Source organism: Haliaeetus albicilla, chromosome 21 (genome assembly GCF_947461875.1).
Source record: "Haliaeetus albicilla chromosome 21, bHalAlb1.1, whole genome shotgun sequence".
NCBI lineage: Eukaryota > Metazoa > Chordata > Aves > Accipitriformes > Accipitridae > Haliaeetus > Haliaeetus albicilla.
The window spans coordinates 1,530,168-1,548,857 of record NC_091503.1 but is presented as its reverse complement, the minus strand read 5'-3'; the positions used below and the strand labels follow the sequence as shown (position 1 = coordinate 1,548,857).

The 18,690-nt window shown below is 50.6% G+C and overlaps 1 protein-coding gene across 3 annotated transcripts; it reads left to right on the top strand.

Annotated features, from left to right (window-relative positions):
• The first annotated feature begins 8,559 nt into the window (after positions 1-8,559).
• On the top strand, positions 8,560-18,420 carry LOC104317931 (serine/threonine-protein kinase SBK2-like). Of its 3 annotated transcripts, none has more exons than XM_069808846.1 (4): positions 8,560-8,702; positions 16,283-16,478; positions 17,069-17,271; positions 17,513-18,420. In XM_069808846.1, the coding sequence occupies exons 2-4, from the start codon at positions 16,292-16,294 to the stop codon at positions 18,080-18,082; spliced, it is 960 nt and encodes a 319-aa protein (XP_069664947.1). In that variant the 5' UTR covers positions 8,560-8,702; positions 16,283-16,291; the 3' UTR covers positions 18,083-18,420. The 3 variants fall into 3 exon arrangements, with proteins under 3 accessions (XP_069664947.1, XP_069664949.1, XP_069664948.1); XM_069808848.1 differs by lacking the exon at positions 8,560-8,702 and adding an exon at positions 8,709-8,886; XM_069808847.1 differs by lacking the exon at positions 8,560-8,702 and adding an exon at positions 8,709-8,899.
• The last annotated feature ends 270 nt before the right edge of the window (positions 18,421-18,690 follow it).

Sequence of the window (18,690 nt, the reverse complement as noted above, 5' to 3'; positions counted from 1 at the left end):
ACCTCCCGCGGGTGAAGGCTGTTTTCACGTGGTCACAGAGGGTGATGAAATCTCCTCTCTGGAAGACTCAAACTGTATCTGAGCTCCTCTAGGGATGGAGCACAGCTGGGCATCCTACAGCTTGTGTCATGCCTGCAGATCATCACTCAGAGGGCAGTTCCCTGGGGGGGGCTACACAGGCTGAAAAGTCTCCAGACACCACAGCAGTAGACAGGTCCTACAGCTCCTACAGGGCAGGATAGCATGAAGGTGAACCCAGGCTAGCAGGGATCAGGGTCTGCCTCAAGGCAGCCACAACTGTCCTGCTTCCTTTTTCTGTGGGGAAGAGTTGTGGTAGCAGGGATGTTGAAGTTGAAATCCCTACCCCCACCATGCGTGTCCATCCAATAACATCTCATCAAGTTAAGGAGATTTTTCTGCCTCTTTTGATTCTGCCTGCATATTTGCATGTCTGCCTGCTATTCATTCTTGCCCCAGGTCCTCAGTCGTCCGTGTATCTAGGTATTCACTTAGTGTCATCTCATACCAGAGATGGATCTCTGGACCACAGTGGCAAGGAAGGCTGAAGCTCAGACTCTGGAAGGTCTCCAGTTCAGAAGAATGAAGGCTTGAAGGTCTTAGATGTAACAGATCACTTCTGTGGAACTGAATTTCAAAGCAGCTAGATGAATCTATACAATTAATGCACTTTTCCTTAGTTTAATATCACCTCCTAGCGTCACTTGGGTCCAGTTTCCATGTATTGTATCTTTCCAGACCAGTCTTGATTTCTTGCCTCTGCCCCTCAGTAGATGCAGCAACCACCACGCTGGCAGCCATGCTTCTGGGAAAGAGACAAGAGAATTCAGCTTGAGAGGTGGATTTGCCAGGACATCAGACTTCAAATGTTTCTCCCAGGGAGTTCAGGAAGCTTTAAAGCTCCTTTCTTTTATGTCTGCCTGGGAGAGAAGCCTTGGGATACACTTACTTCTTCCACCTTCCAGCAGAGGAGTGCCTTGTTTGGTGGGGAGATTTCCACTCCTGATGCCACATTTGCAGTAGATTGGTCAGAGGAGACAGCTTAGTTTGAAGTAAGACCAGACAAATACTTTGAATGTTAATAAGTCACTAGGACTGCATGACATTTGCCTGAAAGTCCTGAAGGAATTCAAATGTGGAACTGCGAACTGCTGGCCAAGCTGTATAATCTGTCATTAACGTCTCTGTGCCAGAACACCGGGGGATTGGAAGTGTGACCCCCCCCACTATAAAAAATGACTGGTGAGTCTGACTTCCATCTGTGGTAAGAGATTGGTGTCTATCATAAAGAGTAAGATGGATGAATATGTGAATAACAGTCTGTTAAGAAAGAGTCGGTGTGGCTTCTGTAAAGGGAAATCCTGCGTCATTGCCGTGCTGGGTTCTGTGAGGGTCTCAATAAGCACAGGGGAGGGGATCCAGGAGACACAGTACGTTTGGACTCCCAAAAAGCCATTGACAGGTTCTTCACCAGAAGTTATTAAAAGAACTAAGTTGCTACAGGATTGGAGGAAAGATCCTTTTATGGAATGAAAGCTGAGTAAAGGACAAGAAGCAAAGGGTGGGGTGCATGGGACGCTTCTCAGGGTGGAGAAGAACAAGCAGTGGGGATAGGAGAATAGAATAGAATAGAATAGAATAGAATAGACTACTTCAGTTGGAAGGGACCTACAACGATCATCTAGTCCAACTGCCTGATCAAGTTGAAGCATGTTGTTAAGGGCATTGTCCAAATGCCTCTTAAACACTGACAGGCTTGGGGCATCGACCACCTCTCTAGGAAGCCTGTTCCAGTGTTTGACCACTCTCTCGGTAAAGAAATGCTTCCCACGGTCTAGTCTAAACCTCCCCTGGTGCAGCTTTGAACGATTCTGACGTGTTCTATCACTGGATCCTAGGGAGAAGAGCTCAGCACCTCCCTCTCCCCTTCCCCTCCTTGGGAAGCTGGAGAGAGCAATGAGGTTCCTCTCAAAGGATAGCCCAGGGATTGCTCCTGGGACTAGTTTTATTCAGCAACTTCATGGATGACCTGAGAAGTGACTAAACTGTGAAATCTCCAAGTCTGAGGATGATACTGACTCTCCTTGGGTGGTCAAATACTGTTCTGATGGCAAGGAACTTCAGAAGGATCCAACAAAACAAAGTGGTTGAGCAGAAGTGTCAGATGAGCTTCAACATAGATACATGTAAGGTAATACATTTCAGGAAAATAATCTAGCACATTCCTACCTGATGCTGACCTCAGAGCTCAGACCTGCAGGTGCAGATCAGGAAGGGGATCCTGGACTTGTAGTTTATTACCCTATAAATGGGCTTATGCAGCAGCAGCCAAAATAAATGTTGGGCATCATTGGCAAGAGTATTTAGAGTGGGATAGAGGGTGCTATTTTAGCGCTGTATAAACCCTCTGATGCCATCCCACAGACAGAGGACTTCACAGGTGGCCCTTTAAGAGAAAGGACATATAATCCAGGATGCTGCTGCTTAGGGCTGGCACCCACTCCTTCTCTGGAAACCCTCTGTCCTGTGAGGTCTCCATTCCACCCACAAGGCAAACGCCCTCCCATCGTACCTCCTTGACCCACCTGCAAGTTGTCACTCTGGCAGGGAGACCCTGCAAAGGTGACAAGCTAGCCCAGGACAGACAATCACTCTCCGGCTGTTTAAATAGCAGGTATGGGGCTGTTTGGGAGAAGTGGTTGGAGAGCGGGGCTGTGGAGCTTACTGCCTTGCTAGCTTTGCCCAAGGGGTGCTGCAGCACACTCGTGCCACCACAGCATTTCATTAGTAGGATGAATGAGAACAGCTAAACCAGATCAGAATAAAACACCATTTAATGCTATAGCCTGGCTGTGAGACCATCCAGTGGCAAATTCCTTGTGGAAGATATAAGAAGGAAGTACGTAGTAAATCCCCCAAATAGTCTCCTAGCCTCCAGCAGTCTGAGACAGACGTTGAATCTTTGCATTTAATTGTGTTTTTCCTCTGCAGTGTCTCCATCCAGCTGTTTTATGAAACCACATAAACATTTATAACCCACGCTCTCCTGAGGCAAGGTGTCCATGGCTGAGGGTGTGCTGCGTGAGGAAGCCTTGTGTTTGTTTTGGACCTGCCTTTAGTTATTGTGTCTTGTCTTTTGAAGAGACAGTGAGCAGTGATTTATTTTCAACTTATTTATTCCCCTCAAGGTTTTATTATACCTATTTATTATAGCTATTACATCTTCTCTCCTCTGTCATCTTTTCTTTAGAGAAGAAGGCAGTGTTGCAGGCAGCTGGGAGCCCATGTCACTGGATGTCTTTCAGAGAAAATCAGACAAAACTTTTTTCTAGGAATGACCTTGGCTGAAGCAGCCCTGGGGTGGGTGCTGGGGGGCACAAACTGGCCTCGAGAGGGGCCTCCTGGCACCGTGATGCTGTGATGCCCCCGGCCAGCACCACAGCCCAGCTGACCTGCGTGCCCCAAATGTGCACCCATGAATGGTCCCAGCACCCAGACCTGTCAGAAAGCAGGCACTCGCTGCTGACACCCCATGGGGGACATCTCCCTCCCTCCTGATTTTGTGGACAGCCCCAGGAGAGGCTCGTGCAGTGCCTTGGTGTTAGATGAGACACCGACACTGGGGACAACGTCCCAGCAGCAGGTCCCTTCGGACTGGTTGGTTGGAAGATGGTTTGCAGGGTGCTGGCCTGCTGCCCTGGGAAGATGAAGCTGTAGAAATGAGGTGAGGGAACACAGGAGGGATCAGCCTTCCTCGGGGAGTGGGAGCATCCTTTGCCTTCCAGCCCATTGCTAGGGGCACACATGAAGCTGCTGAAAAATTGAGAGGTAGGCATGAGCCATCATTTTGCCTTGCCCCAAGGGCACTGATAGGTCTTGATGGCCCTGACCAGCCTCACCTGGGTATCCATCTGCAACCTTTGCCCCTGGGACCAGGAGCCCTATTTCAGCTCAGCCCTGGGCTTTTAGTCCCTGCCTGAGCTGTATCGTGGTCTGTCTCTACCTCTTTCATGGCTGTGTCTGGCCATAAATGCTGTTTATCTGAACCCTAGCACATGGACTGGCTTCCTGGCTTGACCTCAGAACTGCCTGGCAATTACTGGACTGTGTCTGGCACTGGCTACCACTGCTGAGACTGACCCTGACCTGGAAATCAACTTCTCAGCTGGACTCTGGACCTGCTTTGTCACCACGAGCTCACCCGATGATCTGGACTCTCAGCTGAACCTGAGTCCATCCCTTGGCCTGCCCTGCTCTCACCTTGTGGGAAACTGTGGGACAAGCCTTGGCTGGAGAGCTCTTCCCCTGCCAGCCTTGTTATCATCTCCCTTGTCTCCTGCCTCCCTGCTGCTTAGGAGCCACCAGCCCCTCTCTCTGCCCCGACAGAAGGAAGCCTTCCCAGCAAAACACGTAGTCCCTGCCCTACCACCCAAGTCCCCCTCTTCCTCTGCCGGCCCAGCCTTTTCTCCTGCAAAGCCCCACCGCAACCCTTCCCTCCTCAGAATCTGTCTCCAAGCCCTCCAGAGCCCCGGCCAACTCAGCGTCCTGTGATGGCACTGTCTCGCTGGGCTACAGTGGGAGCTGCCGCCCGGACCGTCCCTGGCTGTACTCATGGTGACAAATAAGTCATCGAGCTTCAGGGAGAAGGCTGATGTGCGTCCTGGATACTGGATATTGTATGTTCGGGTGTGAGTGGCTTTGCTGAAGCTGGGGACCATGGTTGGAAGCACCTCTGGGGAGCAGGGTCCGGGCTCAGCATGAGCGTGTTGCGTTAGCTGGCAGGCAAGGTGGGACGTTGTACGGTGCTGTCAGGAAGGGGGCCAGCAGATTCCTCAGCGATGGGATAGCGCTGAATGACCTCAGAGCACAAATGGTCCGTGCAGCTGGTGGGCTCCTCCGAGCACCCGGCCGGTGCCGAGGAGAGCTCAGGGCCCCGGCTCTCCGTCCAGGAGGCAGCCCCCACCCTGAAGCACCCTGCGGATTTGGCTTGCTTGCCTGCCTGCTGAGGCCGGAGGGGAGGAAAGCGTTGGCAGCTCGGAGAATTATTAAAAGAAGAAGTAGGAAGGCAATGGGGAAAGGCAAAGAGCTATTCCAACCCCAGCATCAGGCACTAAGCTGGTTCTGAAAAGGACTGGGAAAAATTGAGTGCTGGAAACGAAGGGATCGTGACTGCTCTGAAAAGCTGCCATCAGTGATGTTCTGGGCAAACGCTTATGGTCAGTTTAAATATATACATACAGACAAACCAAGTATTGCCTTAGACTACAATATTAAAAGAGCAGTGCCATCTTAGGTCCTGGTAAAGGAGCTTGATGTTCTCTCACACATACCCCTGCTGATAAGCCTCCATACCACCAAAGAGTGCTCTCTTGGGTTCAAATGGCATCACATATTCTATCGCCCTAGGTGCTGTTGGTGCCTCTGATAGTACAGAATGGAAACTAAAGAGCCATATGTGGTTGGGTTACCAAAACAGGAGTACAGACCTCCTCACCCGGCTTACCTCCTGTGGAAATCACCGCAGGGATATTAGGAAAAAGGCTTCACACTAAGGCCAACACTTGGGAAACTGAGTGTCCTGCTAAGTGTGTTGGAAGAGCCCGTCCCCTCAGTGGGTCTTCGGGTACTTGCTGGAGCCTGGAGGATTTCTCTCTGAAGGGGCAGTGTTCCAGCTGCAACCACACCTCTGGCATCATCTGACTTTTGAGCACTCACTAATAGGAATTCAACCCTGATCCCTTAGAGTTGTGTATGGTGTGTACTCGAAGAAGTGCTGCTATTCTGACAGGAGTGAAATAGGCTGTCGTGTGTATGCCAAGGAAGAGGGATAAGGGAAGAGAAGGAAGGACTAAAGAGGTGTGGGAGCGTCCTTCTTGACTAGGTCCCTTCACTGCAGCTGCTTTAGTCCAGCTGTTCCTCACGCAGTTGTCACTGCTATGACTTTGTGACACTGGCTGCCATGTCTGGCTCTTGGGAATGCTCATGTTTCATTATTTTTCTGTGTGCTGCCTATTCTGACCCAGGCATGCAAAGGACAGAATATTTATCATGTTAGACCAACAATAATTCAGAGGAGGAAAAGGATGCAGTTTCATAAAGTATTTGTTGTTAGATATCATAGGCCATCCCCAATGCTTGTGTGTGTCACAAAGCATAAACAAGCACCTGAAGGGAGTCTTTGCAGTGGACAGTGTTAGGCGACCTAAACAGAAGTGCCATTAATACCCACTTGTAATTCCTCCCACTTCCACTTTTCCGTTCACCTCCAACGGCTGCCTACAGAGTTTGCCTGAAGGATGTGAACATCCACAACCGTCCTTGATTTATTGCAAGATTCTTTGTGGGTCTGCTTACGGCACTGAAGGCAAATTGTTCTGCATGGCTGGAGATGGTGTATCCTCAAGTCCACAGCCTGGGACGAAGTTTCCAAAAGACAAAGGTGAACTTGGTTACACCATATTTCCAGCTCTGCCAGTGTTGACTTTGACCAATATCTTGGTTGCCAGCAGGACAAAACGTGTGCAGCGTGGGGGAGATAGGTGTAGGTGTTAAATTACCGAGGTCCTGAAATGCACAAATACACTCAGTCCTCAGGGAACGGAGAGCAGGGAGTCTCACACACACATGTGGCACGCAGTATATGACGTTTTCCCTGTGTCGTGGAAATGCATGATAAGCCCTGCAGATGTAGTGTTGGATGAACCGCAGGAAGGGAGCAAGCCCTCGGCCAGATTGCTCCCTGTTGGTACACTGCAGGTAAGGCTGTGAAAGAGGTCTCTTCTCTGTGCCAAACCGCCCAGCAGGTCCCACTCTCAGTAGGAATGGAAAACACAGGGAATCTGTCTCTTAAAAAATGAGCTGGAAAATCAGGAAGACTACCGTATTTTCTTCCTAGATCTGGAAGCAGGTTTGAGTTAGTGGTTGGAGTGGAGAAGAGAGGGACTGGGGAGTCAGGGAACCTGGGCTCCTTTCCCAGCGTTGCCTTGTAACTGTGACTTCAAGCAAGTCCCCAGGGACACTTCTCAGTGCGACTTCTGACTTGTGTCTCAACAGAGGCAACAGTTTCACCCATTCTGTTCCCCAGAAGACTAGATAATACAGGGGCCATGTTCCTGGGGAGCGGTGGTTACACTACACCATTTATCCCAGTGCTGAATTCTTGGATATTGGATAGGTTTCTCCTATACACTCACACTTCTTCTGGCTGTAATGTTCCTGCCCGCGGGGACTTTGCACACTGAAGGCCTTTCCCAACCACTGGAGCATCGTTCAAGAATGAGTGTGAAGGGGCAGCCTTGAACGGCACAAGACCTTTAGGTCATCAGCATCACGACCTCACTTCCCACCTCTTATCCCGAAGCACTGGGACAGCTGGGAGCCCGACCGTGCTGCTCCTCTTGCCCTCTGGTTTGCACCACCTCTGAGCAGCAGCAGAGTGGTTCTTCGCAGGTCTGTGATGGCAGTCCAGTGCATCTCACCTTATTGCCCCTATGTGGGGCAGAGCACGGCGTGACAAGCCCTTGGTGTAATTACTCTCCCTCCAGAGAGCAGGCAAGGAGGTTCAGTCCTGTGCTGGAGAGCCAGAGTACTTATGGTTATGGGGGCTGCTCTGCTCTCTTCTCTTAGGCTGTCTTGCACCTCTGCCGTCTCTCAGCCTTCCTCACCGTACTGTGGCCCCAGAGGCAGTGGGGAGGCTCATCAGGACAGCTTAAGCCTTACAGGTCCCCTGCATGGCCCCAGCTCTGGGAACAGGGAGGCCAGTGCTGTGACAGTCCTGTGTCACAGCTGCACACGTCGCTGCTTCAGATGCGCAAGTTGATCCATCTCCTTGAGAGAAAAAATCAGTGCTTCAGAGCCAAGACCTAGGACCAGCATGGTGTCCATGTCCCCAGGAGCTGCTTTCCTCTCCACGCACAAGTGGAAGAAAGAGGACTTTGGCACAGGAAAATAGTCCAGGTGGAGGTACTGAGAACGGGTGAAATGCCTGCAAGTCATTGTAGTTACCGTTAATAATTTCAGCTTCACCATAATGCTCTGTCGTACTGGTGTGTGTGAGGAGCCCGACCTGTGGTGCCCCACGAAGGCACCTTGAACCAGTTACGGTTTGTGCCTGGTCTCCGACGCTTCGGCAATTGTGACTGGCATGTCTCCGGCTCCTTTGGTAGCCAAGGGCAAGCGCTGGCAGCCCGGGGTCGTTCTGAGCCCTGCCATCGGGGACACGCTCTGACTTGGCACGGCCCCAGAGCGAGGACCGTGCGCCAGCCCGGGGAGCGGCTTTGCTCCCCCAGCTGTAACGAGACCCCAAGCTGGAGGGAAAAGCAGAAAAGGGTGGGCTTGCCAAAGGGTCCCTGGGGCTTACGACGGCACGGCTAGAGCAGAAACCACCACCCCGCCCCGACCCCTGCGACACAGCCCCCTCCGCGAAGCGGGGCAGATGGGCAGCCCCCCCTTCCTCCCCTCTTTTCGCCCCTCTTTTTTTTCCCTCCCAGAGGTCACCTTCAGCGGGGAGGCAGCGTGCCCCCAGGACCAGAGGCATGGGGAAGAGGCGGAGCGTCACGCTTAGCCCCGTAATGCCTGGCAGCTCCCTCCGGCTGCTGGCCGCAGGCTGAACCCAGCCCGGAGGCTGCGGCGGTGGGAAGTGAGGCGGTCCACGGCCGGCCGTCGGTGCTGCGCTGCTGGAGAAGGTGAGGGGCTTTAGGACGGAGGGGAAAGGAGCGTGGGAAGAGAAGGTGGCGGCCGAGGCGGGATGGAGGAGACGGGGCGGGCACGTAAAAGGGCGCCCGCTCCTCACGAACTGGTTTTGGGGACGCCGGCGTAGCGTGGTGGCACGACGCGGAGGGCGCCTGTTTCCCACGCGTCTGGTGGACGGTGAGCTCGTTAGGTGGGTCTGCTCCAAAAAAAGTTGCTTTGTGGCTGGTCGCGGCCGGTGGGATGGTGCCATGGTACCGGCTTGGTTGGTTGGGAGGAGGGTGTGATGCGGCTTGGTCCCGGCGAGATTGCTGCCTATTTGTGTCCGAGGAGGCTGCTCGGAGGAGATTTTGGTGTACTGCTTGCTGGGGAGAGGATTACAGGGCTCGCTCCGGGGAGGCTGCTGGGTGTTTCTGCCCGAGAAGAGCAATATGCGGCTCTGCTGAGGGGATGGTGCTGCGGTTCTCCGCAGTGAGATTAAGCACTAGCCTGCTGACCAGTTTTAGAAAGAAGCTCATAAATCTATCAGCAATAAGGCCAGAAACAACCGCGGCGATAATCTGTTCTGATCTCTTGCGTGTATTAAATGTGCTAGAGTGGACCTTTTAGGGGGAAAAAAACGCACCATTCTTGAGTCAAAAGTTCCAGAGATGGAAGGTTATTCTTCCATGCTGTTTGATGAGGTTTTTAGGGGCAAATATCCTTCTTCACAAAATCTGCACTGCAGCTGAGGTCTGAAATTGCCTCATTTCAGCTTCAGCAATTGGTTTTATTATAATGCTTTTTCTTAATTGGGACACCCCTCTGTAGTGAAATTCTAGTACCCACAAAGGTACATACAGATGAAAGAGTCACTTCTTTGCTCTCTGTTTGATAAGCTAAAAAGACTGCTCCCCTGGAAGTTTCCCCTGTAATTGTCAGTCCTATTGTCATTCTCCTGGTTCTTCTCCGGTCCTTTTTCCATCAAACTGTGGACACCAGGGCTAGCTTGCTGAACTGTGGTCTCTCCAATACCATTAAAAAGATAGAAAACATCCAATAGCTAATTCTGTTGACCCATCAGCTGGCCTCCAGAAGAGTTCAAGAAATTTACCCTAGAGAAACCAGGCTTTTACAGCAGTATATTTTTAACATTCAAAAAAACATCATAAAAAAGTAGATAAAGGAGAATGCAAAGCAGAGCAAATGGAAGGAATGCCTTTCCAATAAAAATACAAAATCCACTGGTGCACAGTATTCTGAATTCTAGTACAGAAGTCATTAGCAGGTGGCCAGCCTTTCAGAAATACAGCTTTCCTAACTCAGCTGATTTTCAGAGATTAAATTTCAGACTGTCTCAGGGCATCTGTGTGTAGGAACCTCTGCAGAAACTGGAGTTCACTGTAAGAGGCACGTCGTCTCAGAACAGATCTCTTCTTTTGTTATAATCTCTCTTAGTCTACGTAAAGCTGAATGGATATATCTATTTTTTTTGTTTATAGTGATGCTTATTTTCTTAATTTAGCATCTGGAAAAGGCTAGTTTGCCTCTCACTGCTGCTGTTTCCTGCGTCTGATGCTTTTTGGGTGTTCTCTTCACCAGAGTGAATGCAAAAGTGGAATCTGCAACATCAGTAACCCTTGTACCCTTATTCTCTTAGACTTGTATCTGTATAATTAAGATGTATATCTGTATCACTGCAGATTATTTCTAGTGCAATTCTGTATCATCCTACATGTTAACACCTGCAAAGGAAGTGAGGCTATACTAGATCTATATTTCTGGGTTACACAGTGGCCAATTTATCTACAAAGCAGCGTGAAGAACTTAGATTTGTCTGATTAATATGACATTTGGGGGGGAAGAGGGGTTGTGGGTTTTTTTTCCCCTGTCATTCAATGCCAGACTAAACTCCTGACTTCTTTGGTCATTTGAAACACTTTTCTATGTGTCTATGTGCATGCACTAGTTTTATCAAGCAATGCATTATCTACCCAACCCATTTTTGTGTCATTTGCAAGATTTTCTGCATATTTTCTTCTAGATCATTGACAAACGTAAAAGTATTATAACAGAGTCAGGATTTAATAAAATTAATTGTGTAGGGTGAGGACACCAATTATACTGAGCTTATTTTTGAATCCATTGAAAATGCGTGGGTTATTGATTTTGACCAATGCCAGGATAAATTTGTACAGATAGCTTTCAGGGAACGATCAGTGAATGGCACATTTCTGGCAGGTGCTGTACGACCCAATACTGGGCTGAGAACTGCTCCGAACTCCCACCAACGATTTAGAGGTTAATAGGAAACCCTCGCAGGTCAGGTCCTTCCACAGCCCCTAGACAGAAGTGAACATGGTGGTTTGATAACAACAGGGACACCAAGTGATCTGAATTACTTGATACATTAAGTGCATTTGAGCAAAATGTACTTTATTAAAGGCGGTGCAAAAGTATTCAGGTAGAAAGAAGGCAGGCAACACCCAGAAAGGGACATGAAGAGTAAGTGGAGTCCCCCACCCCAAACCCCCAGTAATGTGGAAAAACTCTGGAGTCATAATGGATGTATAAGGTAGTGCAGCTTCTCAGTGTGGTGTTCCTGCCAAAAGAGTTCGCCCCCAGGAGAAGTTGGGGTTTTAACTTGGGGGGCAGAAAAAATGGTGAGGCTTCAGAAAAGAGCCATAAAATGGATCTGAGAGCTGGTCAAAAGGCCTTGGTTTGAGAATTGGACAGAAGGTTGTTTGGAGGCATTTAACAGGTAAGAAGAGAGCATGGAGATGTTTATTCAAAATTCAAAACGTGACTACAATTTCTGAAAGCATCCTATCTATCTGTTTTTAAACTAACTGATGTGGGCACTACAGAAGCACAGCATGCCAGACGGTTTGTGAAGCCTAAGAAGTAAAGCATTGGCTAAATACATAGCCTGAGTTTCAGGCTGTACCCTGCTAGTTTTTTTCAGTCTATGTAGTTTAAAATATGTTCTCACGGGCTGTGGTGGTACCTCTGACCACAGTGCATATACACCCTGCAACAGTCAGCAGAAATATAGCAGGCACTAAAAACCTTTTTTCTCTAGCTGAGAAGCTTCAGCAGCAGGTTAGGTAAATTCACATTAGGGTATCATATAAATACATAACAGCAAGAACGATAACACTGGCTTTTATAGTTAACCAAAGTTTGTCTTTGGATCAAGCCCGCATGACTTTTTGTAAGAGGTGCCCCAAATGTTGTTGATTATTTGGTTTGGGTTAAAGCTCTGTAGAAGGTCAGGCAAGAAAATGGACCCTACATGCCATATGCTCAAGACCATTTTTTATGGAGCATCTTTGATATGGAGAGGCTGAGACAGCTGAAGCTCTTCAACTTGGAAAAGAGAAGGCTCAGAGGGGATCTTACTGGTGTATATAAATACCTGATGAAAGGGAATGAAGAAAAGGGAGCCAGACTCTTCTCAGTAGTGCTCATTGACAGGACAAGAGCCAATGTGCAAAAATTACAGGACAAGGAATTCCGTCTAAACACAAGAAAACACCTTTTTTTTTTTTTTTTTTTTTTTTTTTACTGTGAGGGTGGTTAAACAGCATGATAGGTTCCCCAGAGAGGTTGTGGAGTCTCCATCTGTGGAGATATTAAAAACCTGACTGGACACTTTCCTAGATAACCTGCTTCAACTGCCACTCTTGAGCAGGGGAATTGGATTAGATGATCTCAAGAGGTCTCTTCCAGCCTCCATACCTCTGTGATTCTGTCATCGTAGTACCATCTCTGTTATGCAGAGATTACACTGTCTTTGGCTCTTGCCATGTATGAAGTCTTTTTCTGGACCAAATATATTAATCATTTTGGTTGGAGAACCAGAATAACATTACTAGACTAAGACACCGTATCTCCATAGGCTAGCTCCTCCTCAGCTCCTGAGGAAGCTGGGAAGCATCTCCAGATGGTGGCAAGGATGTGAATTTCTTGCTGCTGTAATTAGAGACTTTTGGGGGGAGTTAGGGTTTCTCACACGCTGACAGCCTAGAAGCAGGACCTCTAGCAGATGAAGCACAGGATGGGCAGTGGAGGAAAGAACAGGTTTGGAAAGGACCCTGCCTGCTGCCTTCAATAGCACACAGCCAAATGGCGAGTGAATCCTGGCCAGGGCCCTGGTGGCCTCCTCCCCAGTGCTTGTCACTCCGCAAAGGGCAAGTGGCACTCCAGAAGGTAGCAGAGGTAAGTGCAGAGCACCCAGGCTCGGTGGTGACCCAAATTTGGCCCTCATTTAGCTTACTAGCTAACGGCAGTGGAATCTCAGAGAAAGCCCTGACAGCTCCGGCTATTTCCTGAAGTACGGACCATGTCCTGTAATCAGTTTCCTCAAGGGCTGCAGGAGCCAAAGCCTGCAAACGGTTCTGGAGTGACCGTCCCTGGGGCTGCCTTCAAATGGAGCCCTGATCAGACCCTGTCACTGTCCCTCAGGGCACTCGACCTATATCTTCTGGCTGGTCTATTTTTCCAAGCTGGCTATTTCACTTTGATGCTCTACTCTGTACCCAGACAATCGGCCCTCCCTTGCCGGTGGGGCCACACATGGACGTAAGGATCCTTGCCACCTATATCACAGTTCACTTGAAATGTGGAGTGGAAGGACACAGAGTTTTTTGGATTTTTTTTTATTGCAAAAGCTTCTGGACCAGAATGTTTTGACTCCCAAAGCTGGAGTGAGAACCGAGACCATAGAGCGAAGCATGTCCTCCCATTCACAAAAGCAAGTTTTCACACAGCAATAAGAGAGAAGTAATGAATCATATAAAAAATAGAATAGAAGAGTCATATAATAAACAATTCAATACAAATAAAACTGCATCAGTGAATAGATATTTGAAAATTATATCATTATTGAAGAATACATTAAGTGGATGCAGTGGGAAGATTCTAACCTTTGGGTTAGATAGCGCTAACAGGTGGCCAGCCTACAAGGGAAGAAATTTTATCTAACTCAGGTTTGAGAAATTCAGTTATCTGAGAAGATCATGAACCATTTGCTGACAAGAACTTGTATATGACCATGAATTTGAAACACTGTCCTACAGAAGAGATCTTTTGATATTTTTTCACAAACATAAATCTAATGTGCTCTGCACAAGACAAGGAGACATCTCTCCTGTTGTTCCACTCCCTGTTTAGTGTGGCTTTAGCCTATCTAATATCAAGGGGAGGTCTATGTCTTTCAAAGATCTATTACATTTTAAGTTTTTTCTCTATATTCCTAACTAGGAGTCTTTAAAAGGTTTTTTTCAGCTATTTGTTTTAACACCTAAATGTGACAACACCAGTTTGGAAATGTCAGTGGCAGAGTGGGTTTGTCTGTGGGTTCTGCGATGCCCTCACTGCGTGGAATTTCACAAGCTGTGCCAGCTGGGCAGCAAACAGGAGGACATCAAAGCAAAATCTCTAAAATACTTTCCAGGCCGTCCTTCCTCGTGAGTTTGTCCCCAGCTTTCCATTCATCCCCTCCCATGCATGCACTTGTTCATTGTTGAACTCCCCACGGACTGTACTAACTTTGGCTGCTGTTGGCTGTCACACCAAGCCAAAGCCTTTGCAGAAATGTAGGGCCAATTACTTGGCACTTCTGAATTGGATGAGATTAAGCAACGCAGTCTAGGAGAGAAGGGAAGGGAAAAGAAGGGGGGCTCTCCCAGAAGTAGTCCCAGTCTCCTGTACAAATCCAGCCTTTTTGTAGTTTTCCTAGGTTTAAATAATTCTGTTGCTACATTACTGGATTCTTAAGAATGACCGGATTTAGCAGCAGTGAGGGCTGGAAGTTGAAGGAGCTGTAATAAGCTCTGGTCACAGATAGAGCAGTGTAAAAACTAAGGGAAAAGGCTTCATTCTTTCTGCTCCCACTCATATTCCCAGGATGCCATCTTCCTTTTTAGCAATGTGAGGTCCTATTCCCTCCCCCAGAAGGCATCTTGTGAGTCAGAATGTTTCATGGGAAGAGATCCTGAGCTTGTAGGTGCAGAGCTGAGCCACTGGTTTTACACTGGAGCTCTGTCTCACTGCACACTCTTTAAGACACATCCAAGAATGCTGCAACCCGTAGGCTCTTGGGCTGCATCCTGGGCTGCATTAGGCAAAGTGTTACCAGCAGACGGAGGGAGGTGATCCTTCCTCTCTATTCAGCACCAGTGAGGTCACATCTGGAGTAGTGGGTCCAGTTCTGGGCTCCTCAGCAGAAGAGAGATGTGGACATACTGGAACAAATCCAGTTTGTGAAGTTGATTAAGTTATCGGAGCATCTCTTGTACAAGGAGAGGCTAAAAGAGCTGCAACTTGTTTAGCCTCGAGAGGAGAACGCTTGAGGGGACCATCTTATTGATGTGTATAAATACCTGTAAAAAAGGCACAGCCAGAGTCTTCTGAGTGATAGTGAGTGACAGGACAAGAGGCAGTGGGCCTGAAATGCAGAATTTCTGTTTAAGCATAAGAAAAAAATTTTTTACCATAAAGGTGACCAAACACTGGAACAAGCTGCCCAGATTAGTTGTGGAGTCTCCATCCTTGGAGGTATTTAAAACCGGACTGGACACAGTCCTGAGCAACCTGCTCTAGTTAACCTTCCTCTGAGCAGAAGGTTGCACTAGGTGATCTCCAGAGGTACCTTCTCACCTCGACCATCCTGTGACTCTGGTTCCGTGACCTTGCTCCAAAGCCAGGAGGGGGTCCTGGGCCTGGGGTGCCTGTGTTCAGAGCACAGGGAGGTAGTCAGGGGGAAAGTGCTGCCACAGGTGCCTTAAAATGCTGCCTTGTAGCTGGCTGGGAAGGACTGAAAAAGCATTTCTCTGAAATGGGTCTGAAGCAGCTGGCTGTAGCTCAAAATGCCGTTGATGTCCAGGCTTCCTTCCTGCCTAAGTTTCTTGGCTGCACAGATGAGTGACTTTGGGTCAGAAATATCAGCAGGCGTGTGAGGTACTGAGCTCCCTTTGGCTTGCTCAGAGCACACTGCCTCTGAGTAGTAATCCTTTTTTTTTGTCATGGGCTAGCTGTGCCTCTGCTTAAGGGGCAAGTCTGTCTCTGCTGCTACCTCAAGGACTTTCTTTGATAAGCAGTAGGGGTGGTTTTCTGAGTAGAGAGACATGGTCTTGCTGCAGTAGGCTGAAGAGAGCAAGAGGACTGGGTGACACTTGATAATCTGGGACTCTGTTACTATTTTCCTTGTTGCCTAACACCTTGGAGACTAGAATAAGAGGAAGCCTGGAAGGCCAAGCTTTAGTACAGCTAACACAGAAAGGTGACCCAAGTCTTTGAAAGGAGAGGCCCCAGGGAGTACAATTAGCAAGTCAAGCATCTGTCTAGAGGCCAGAAAGGATTAGAGGGCTGAAGGAGGTTCCCTTCAATACAGGGACCTTTTATATGATGAGGGGCTTTGCCCAGAGGTGTAGTGTACAAAAGCACAAGCTCAACTCTAGCACAGCTGCGAGAGTGCTCAGGCTCCAGGTGGCAGAAACATCCCCTGCCATGGCATGGTTTGTGCGGTGCGTCCGATCTGGCTTTCTCTGTGCATGTTGTGATGTTCCTGACTTGGGCTGTGGTGTTTCTGCAGCACTCAACAATGGCCGAGAGCTCAGCTGCGGCTGTGGCAGCGGTGGGGACAGCGGCACCCACTGTGCTAGATGAGCTCCTGGAGATCACAGCTCAGAGCCTGGTGCGCACCGAGGTGGCCGAGCACTATGAGGTTATTCGGGAGCTGGGCAGGGGCAAGTATGGCCACGTGATGCTCGTGACCCACAGGCAGAGAGGTAAGGAACCGACTGTGCCCTATGAGCTACTGTGCCTTCCTCCACTCGCCAGGGCGGTGGGTGGGCTGGTGGCTCCTTGGGACCCGGCATGGTGGGAGGTCCCCAGGGAGAGAGGCAGGACAGGGACCTCCCCTGCTGGGGACCATCCCATTGCACCCAGCCAGGGAGCAGGTGATGCCAGGAGGCAGCCCAGAACATCAGGCAAGGTTATTGTGATGAGACAGGCTGGGAAGTCAATCCACAAGTCAGGTTCATGGCTAGCCACCGGCACGGACGTGATCTAACTGGAAACCAGCACTCCCACCACACAGCTCAGGCAGGGAGTGAAGCCCCAAGGCCGAGCTTAAATGGTGCCCTAAGCCCCGTGGACAGAGGGTGTGAGTGGAGGTCCTATGTGGGGTTGGCCAAGGCCATCAAGGTCTATGACACTACTCTTCCCCAGTAGTCCCAGCTCAGACTGACAGGCCCACGTAGCCAGAGACCTCCCTGTGGCTGTGAGTGTCCAGACCCATGGCTGCTCAGTGCCCTCTCCCTCTGGCCTTGGTATGAGTGACTTTCAGGAGAGTCTAACCCACTCTCCCCATCCCCAGGGACTCCTATGGCTCTCAAGCTGCTACCCAAAGCCAGTACCAAGCTGCACACCTTCCTGTATGAGTATTGCGTGGCGCTCTCCCTCGCCACCCACCCTGCCATCATCGGCATGTTTGGCATTGCCATCGAGTCCAGCCAGTACTATGGCTTCCTCTACGAACCAGCACTGCACAAAGACCTCATCTCCATCATCAAACCCCGGGTGAGTGCTGCTACAAGGCCATGGGGGCTGGGACCATAACGTTCGGGACCCAACCAAAGGCTGGTTGGGTGGGAGGGAGGGAGATAAAGGCAACGGGCTGTGGGTCTCTCTGGGGTCTACAACATTGAAGCAGCTTCAGGCTTGCAAGACCAGAAGTGCAAAGGTCTTCCCCGGTGCAGAGGGACCAGCCGGCAGGGCTGCCATCCATCGCCGTACCATCCGTCCCTCTCTCCCCGCGCAGGATGGGATCCCCGAGCCGGCCGCGAAGCAGTGTGCCAAGCAGCTGGTGAGCGCGCTGGAGTTCATCCACAGCCGTGGCCTCGTGTACCGTGACGTCAAGCCAGAGAACGTGCTGCTTTTCGATCCCGAGTGCCGGCGCATCAAGCTGACTGACTTCGGGCTTACGCGGCCCAAGGGTACCAAGCTCAAGCTGGTGGCCGGGGTGATCCCCTACACCGCGCCCGAGCTCAGCAACACCGCCGATGCTCAGGGGGTGCCCATCGACACCAGCCTGGACGCCTGGGCCTTCGGCGTGCTGCTTTTCTGCCTGCTGACCGGCTACTTCCCCTGGGAGCAGAGCCTGCCGGACGACCCTTTCTTTGAGGACTTCATGCTGTGGCAGGAGACGGGCCTGGACGAGGACCTGCCCCGCCACTGGAAACGCCTGACGGCCGAGGCGGCCCTGATGCTGCGGAGCCTGCTGGCCCTCGACCCGGCCGAGCGCGGCCCCGTCGGCGGAGCCCTGCGCTACGTCGACCGCCCTTGGCGGCTGGAGGACGGGGCCGGCGAGGGGGCTGCGGCCGAGCCCTAGGGCCCGCTCCCCGTGGCGGGAGGGGAGGCCGGCGGCTCTCAGCCGGCGAGGGGCTTCATGGCGGTCCGGGTGTGAGAGGCCGCGGCCGCCCGGAGAGCAGCTTCTCGGCTGCCGACAGAGCCAGGCTCCTTCCCCAGCTGATGGCCCTCGCCCCGTGGCTCAGCGCTGCCCGGTGCCACCTCCTTGTGCTTCCCTGGGGCTTGGAAACATCTCCCTTCTCTTGGAAACGACTGTCTGCCTGGGAAGCTTCCCAGGCCACGGGGACCCCAGGGTGCTTTCTAGCGGCTGCGGCACCTGCCTTGTCTTGAAATAGAGCGAAATATGTCCTTTTGTGTTTCTGTATGTGGCTCTTTTTAACAAAACACCCTGGGGGGGCCTGCTTGCTGTGGGAGAGCAGGGACATGACAGAGGCTGCGGCCGTCTCAGGACAACCGGTGCAAGGCACGGGCCACCCCTGGGTGCTGCCTGGACCTCCACCAGCACCCTCAAAGGGTGGCTTCAGGCTGGTGGGGTAGAGGTGCTGGGGACCCCCCCAGCGTGTGGCCGTGGGTGGTAGCTGGGGACTGACGATGGCGGTGGGAGCCACGGAGGTGGGGCATTTGGGAAAG

Coding starts and splice junctions, on each gene's coding strand:
- LOC104317931 (XM_069808846.1), top strand. CDS start 16,292: ATGGCCGAGAGCTCAGCTGCGGCTGTGGCAGCGGTGGGGACAGCGGCA. Junction 16,479..17,068: donor CGTGACCCACAGGCAGAGAG/GTAAGGAACCGA, acceptor CCCCATCCCCAG/GGACTCCTATGGCTCTCAAG. Junction 17,272..17,512: donor TCTCCATCATCAAACCCCGG/GTGAGTGCTGCT, acceptor CTCCCCGCGCAG/GATGGGATCCCCGAGCCGGC.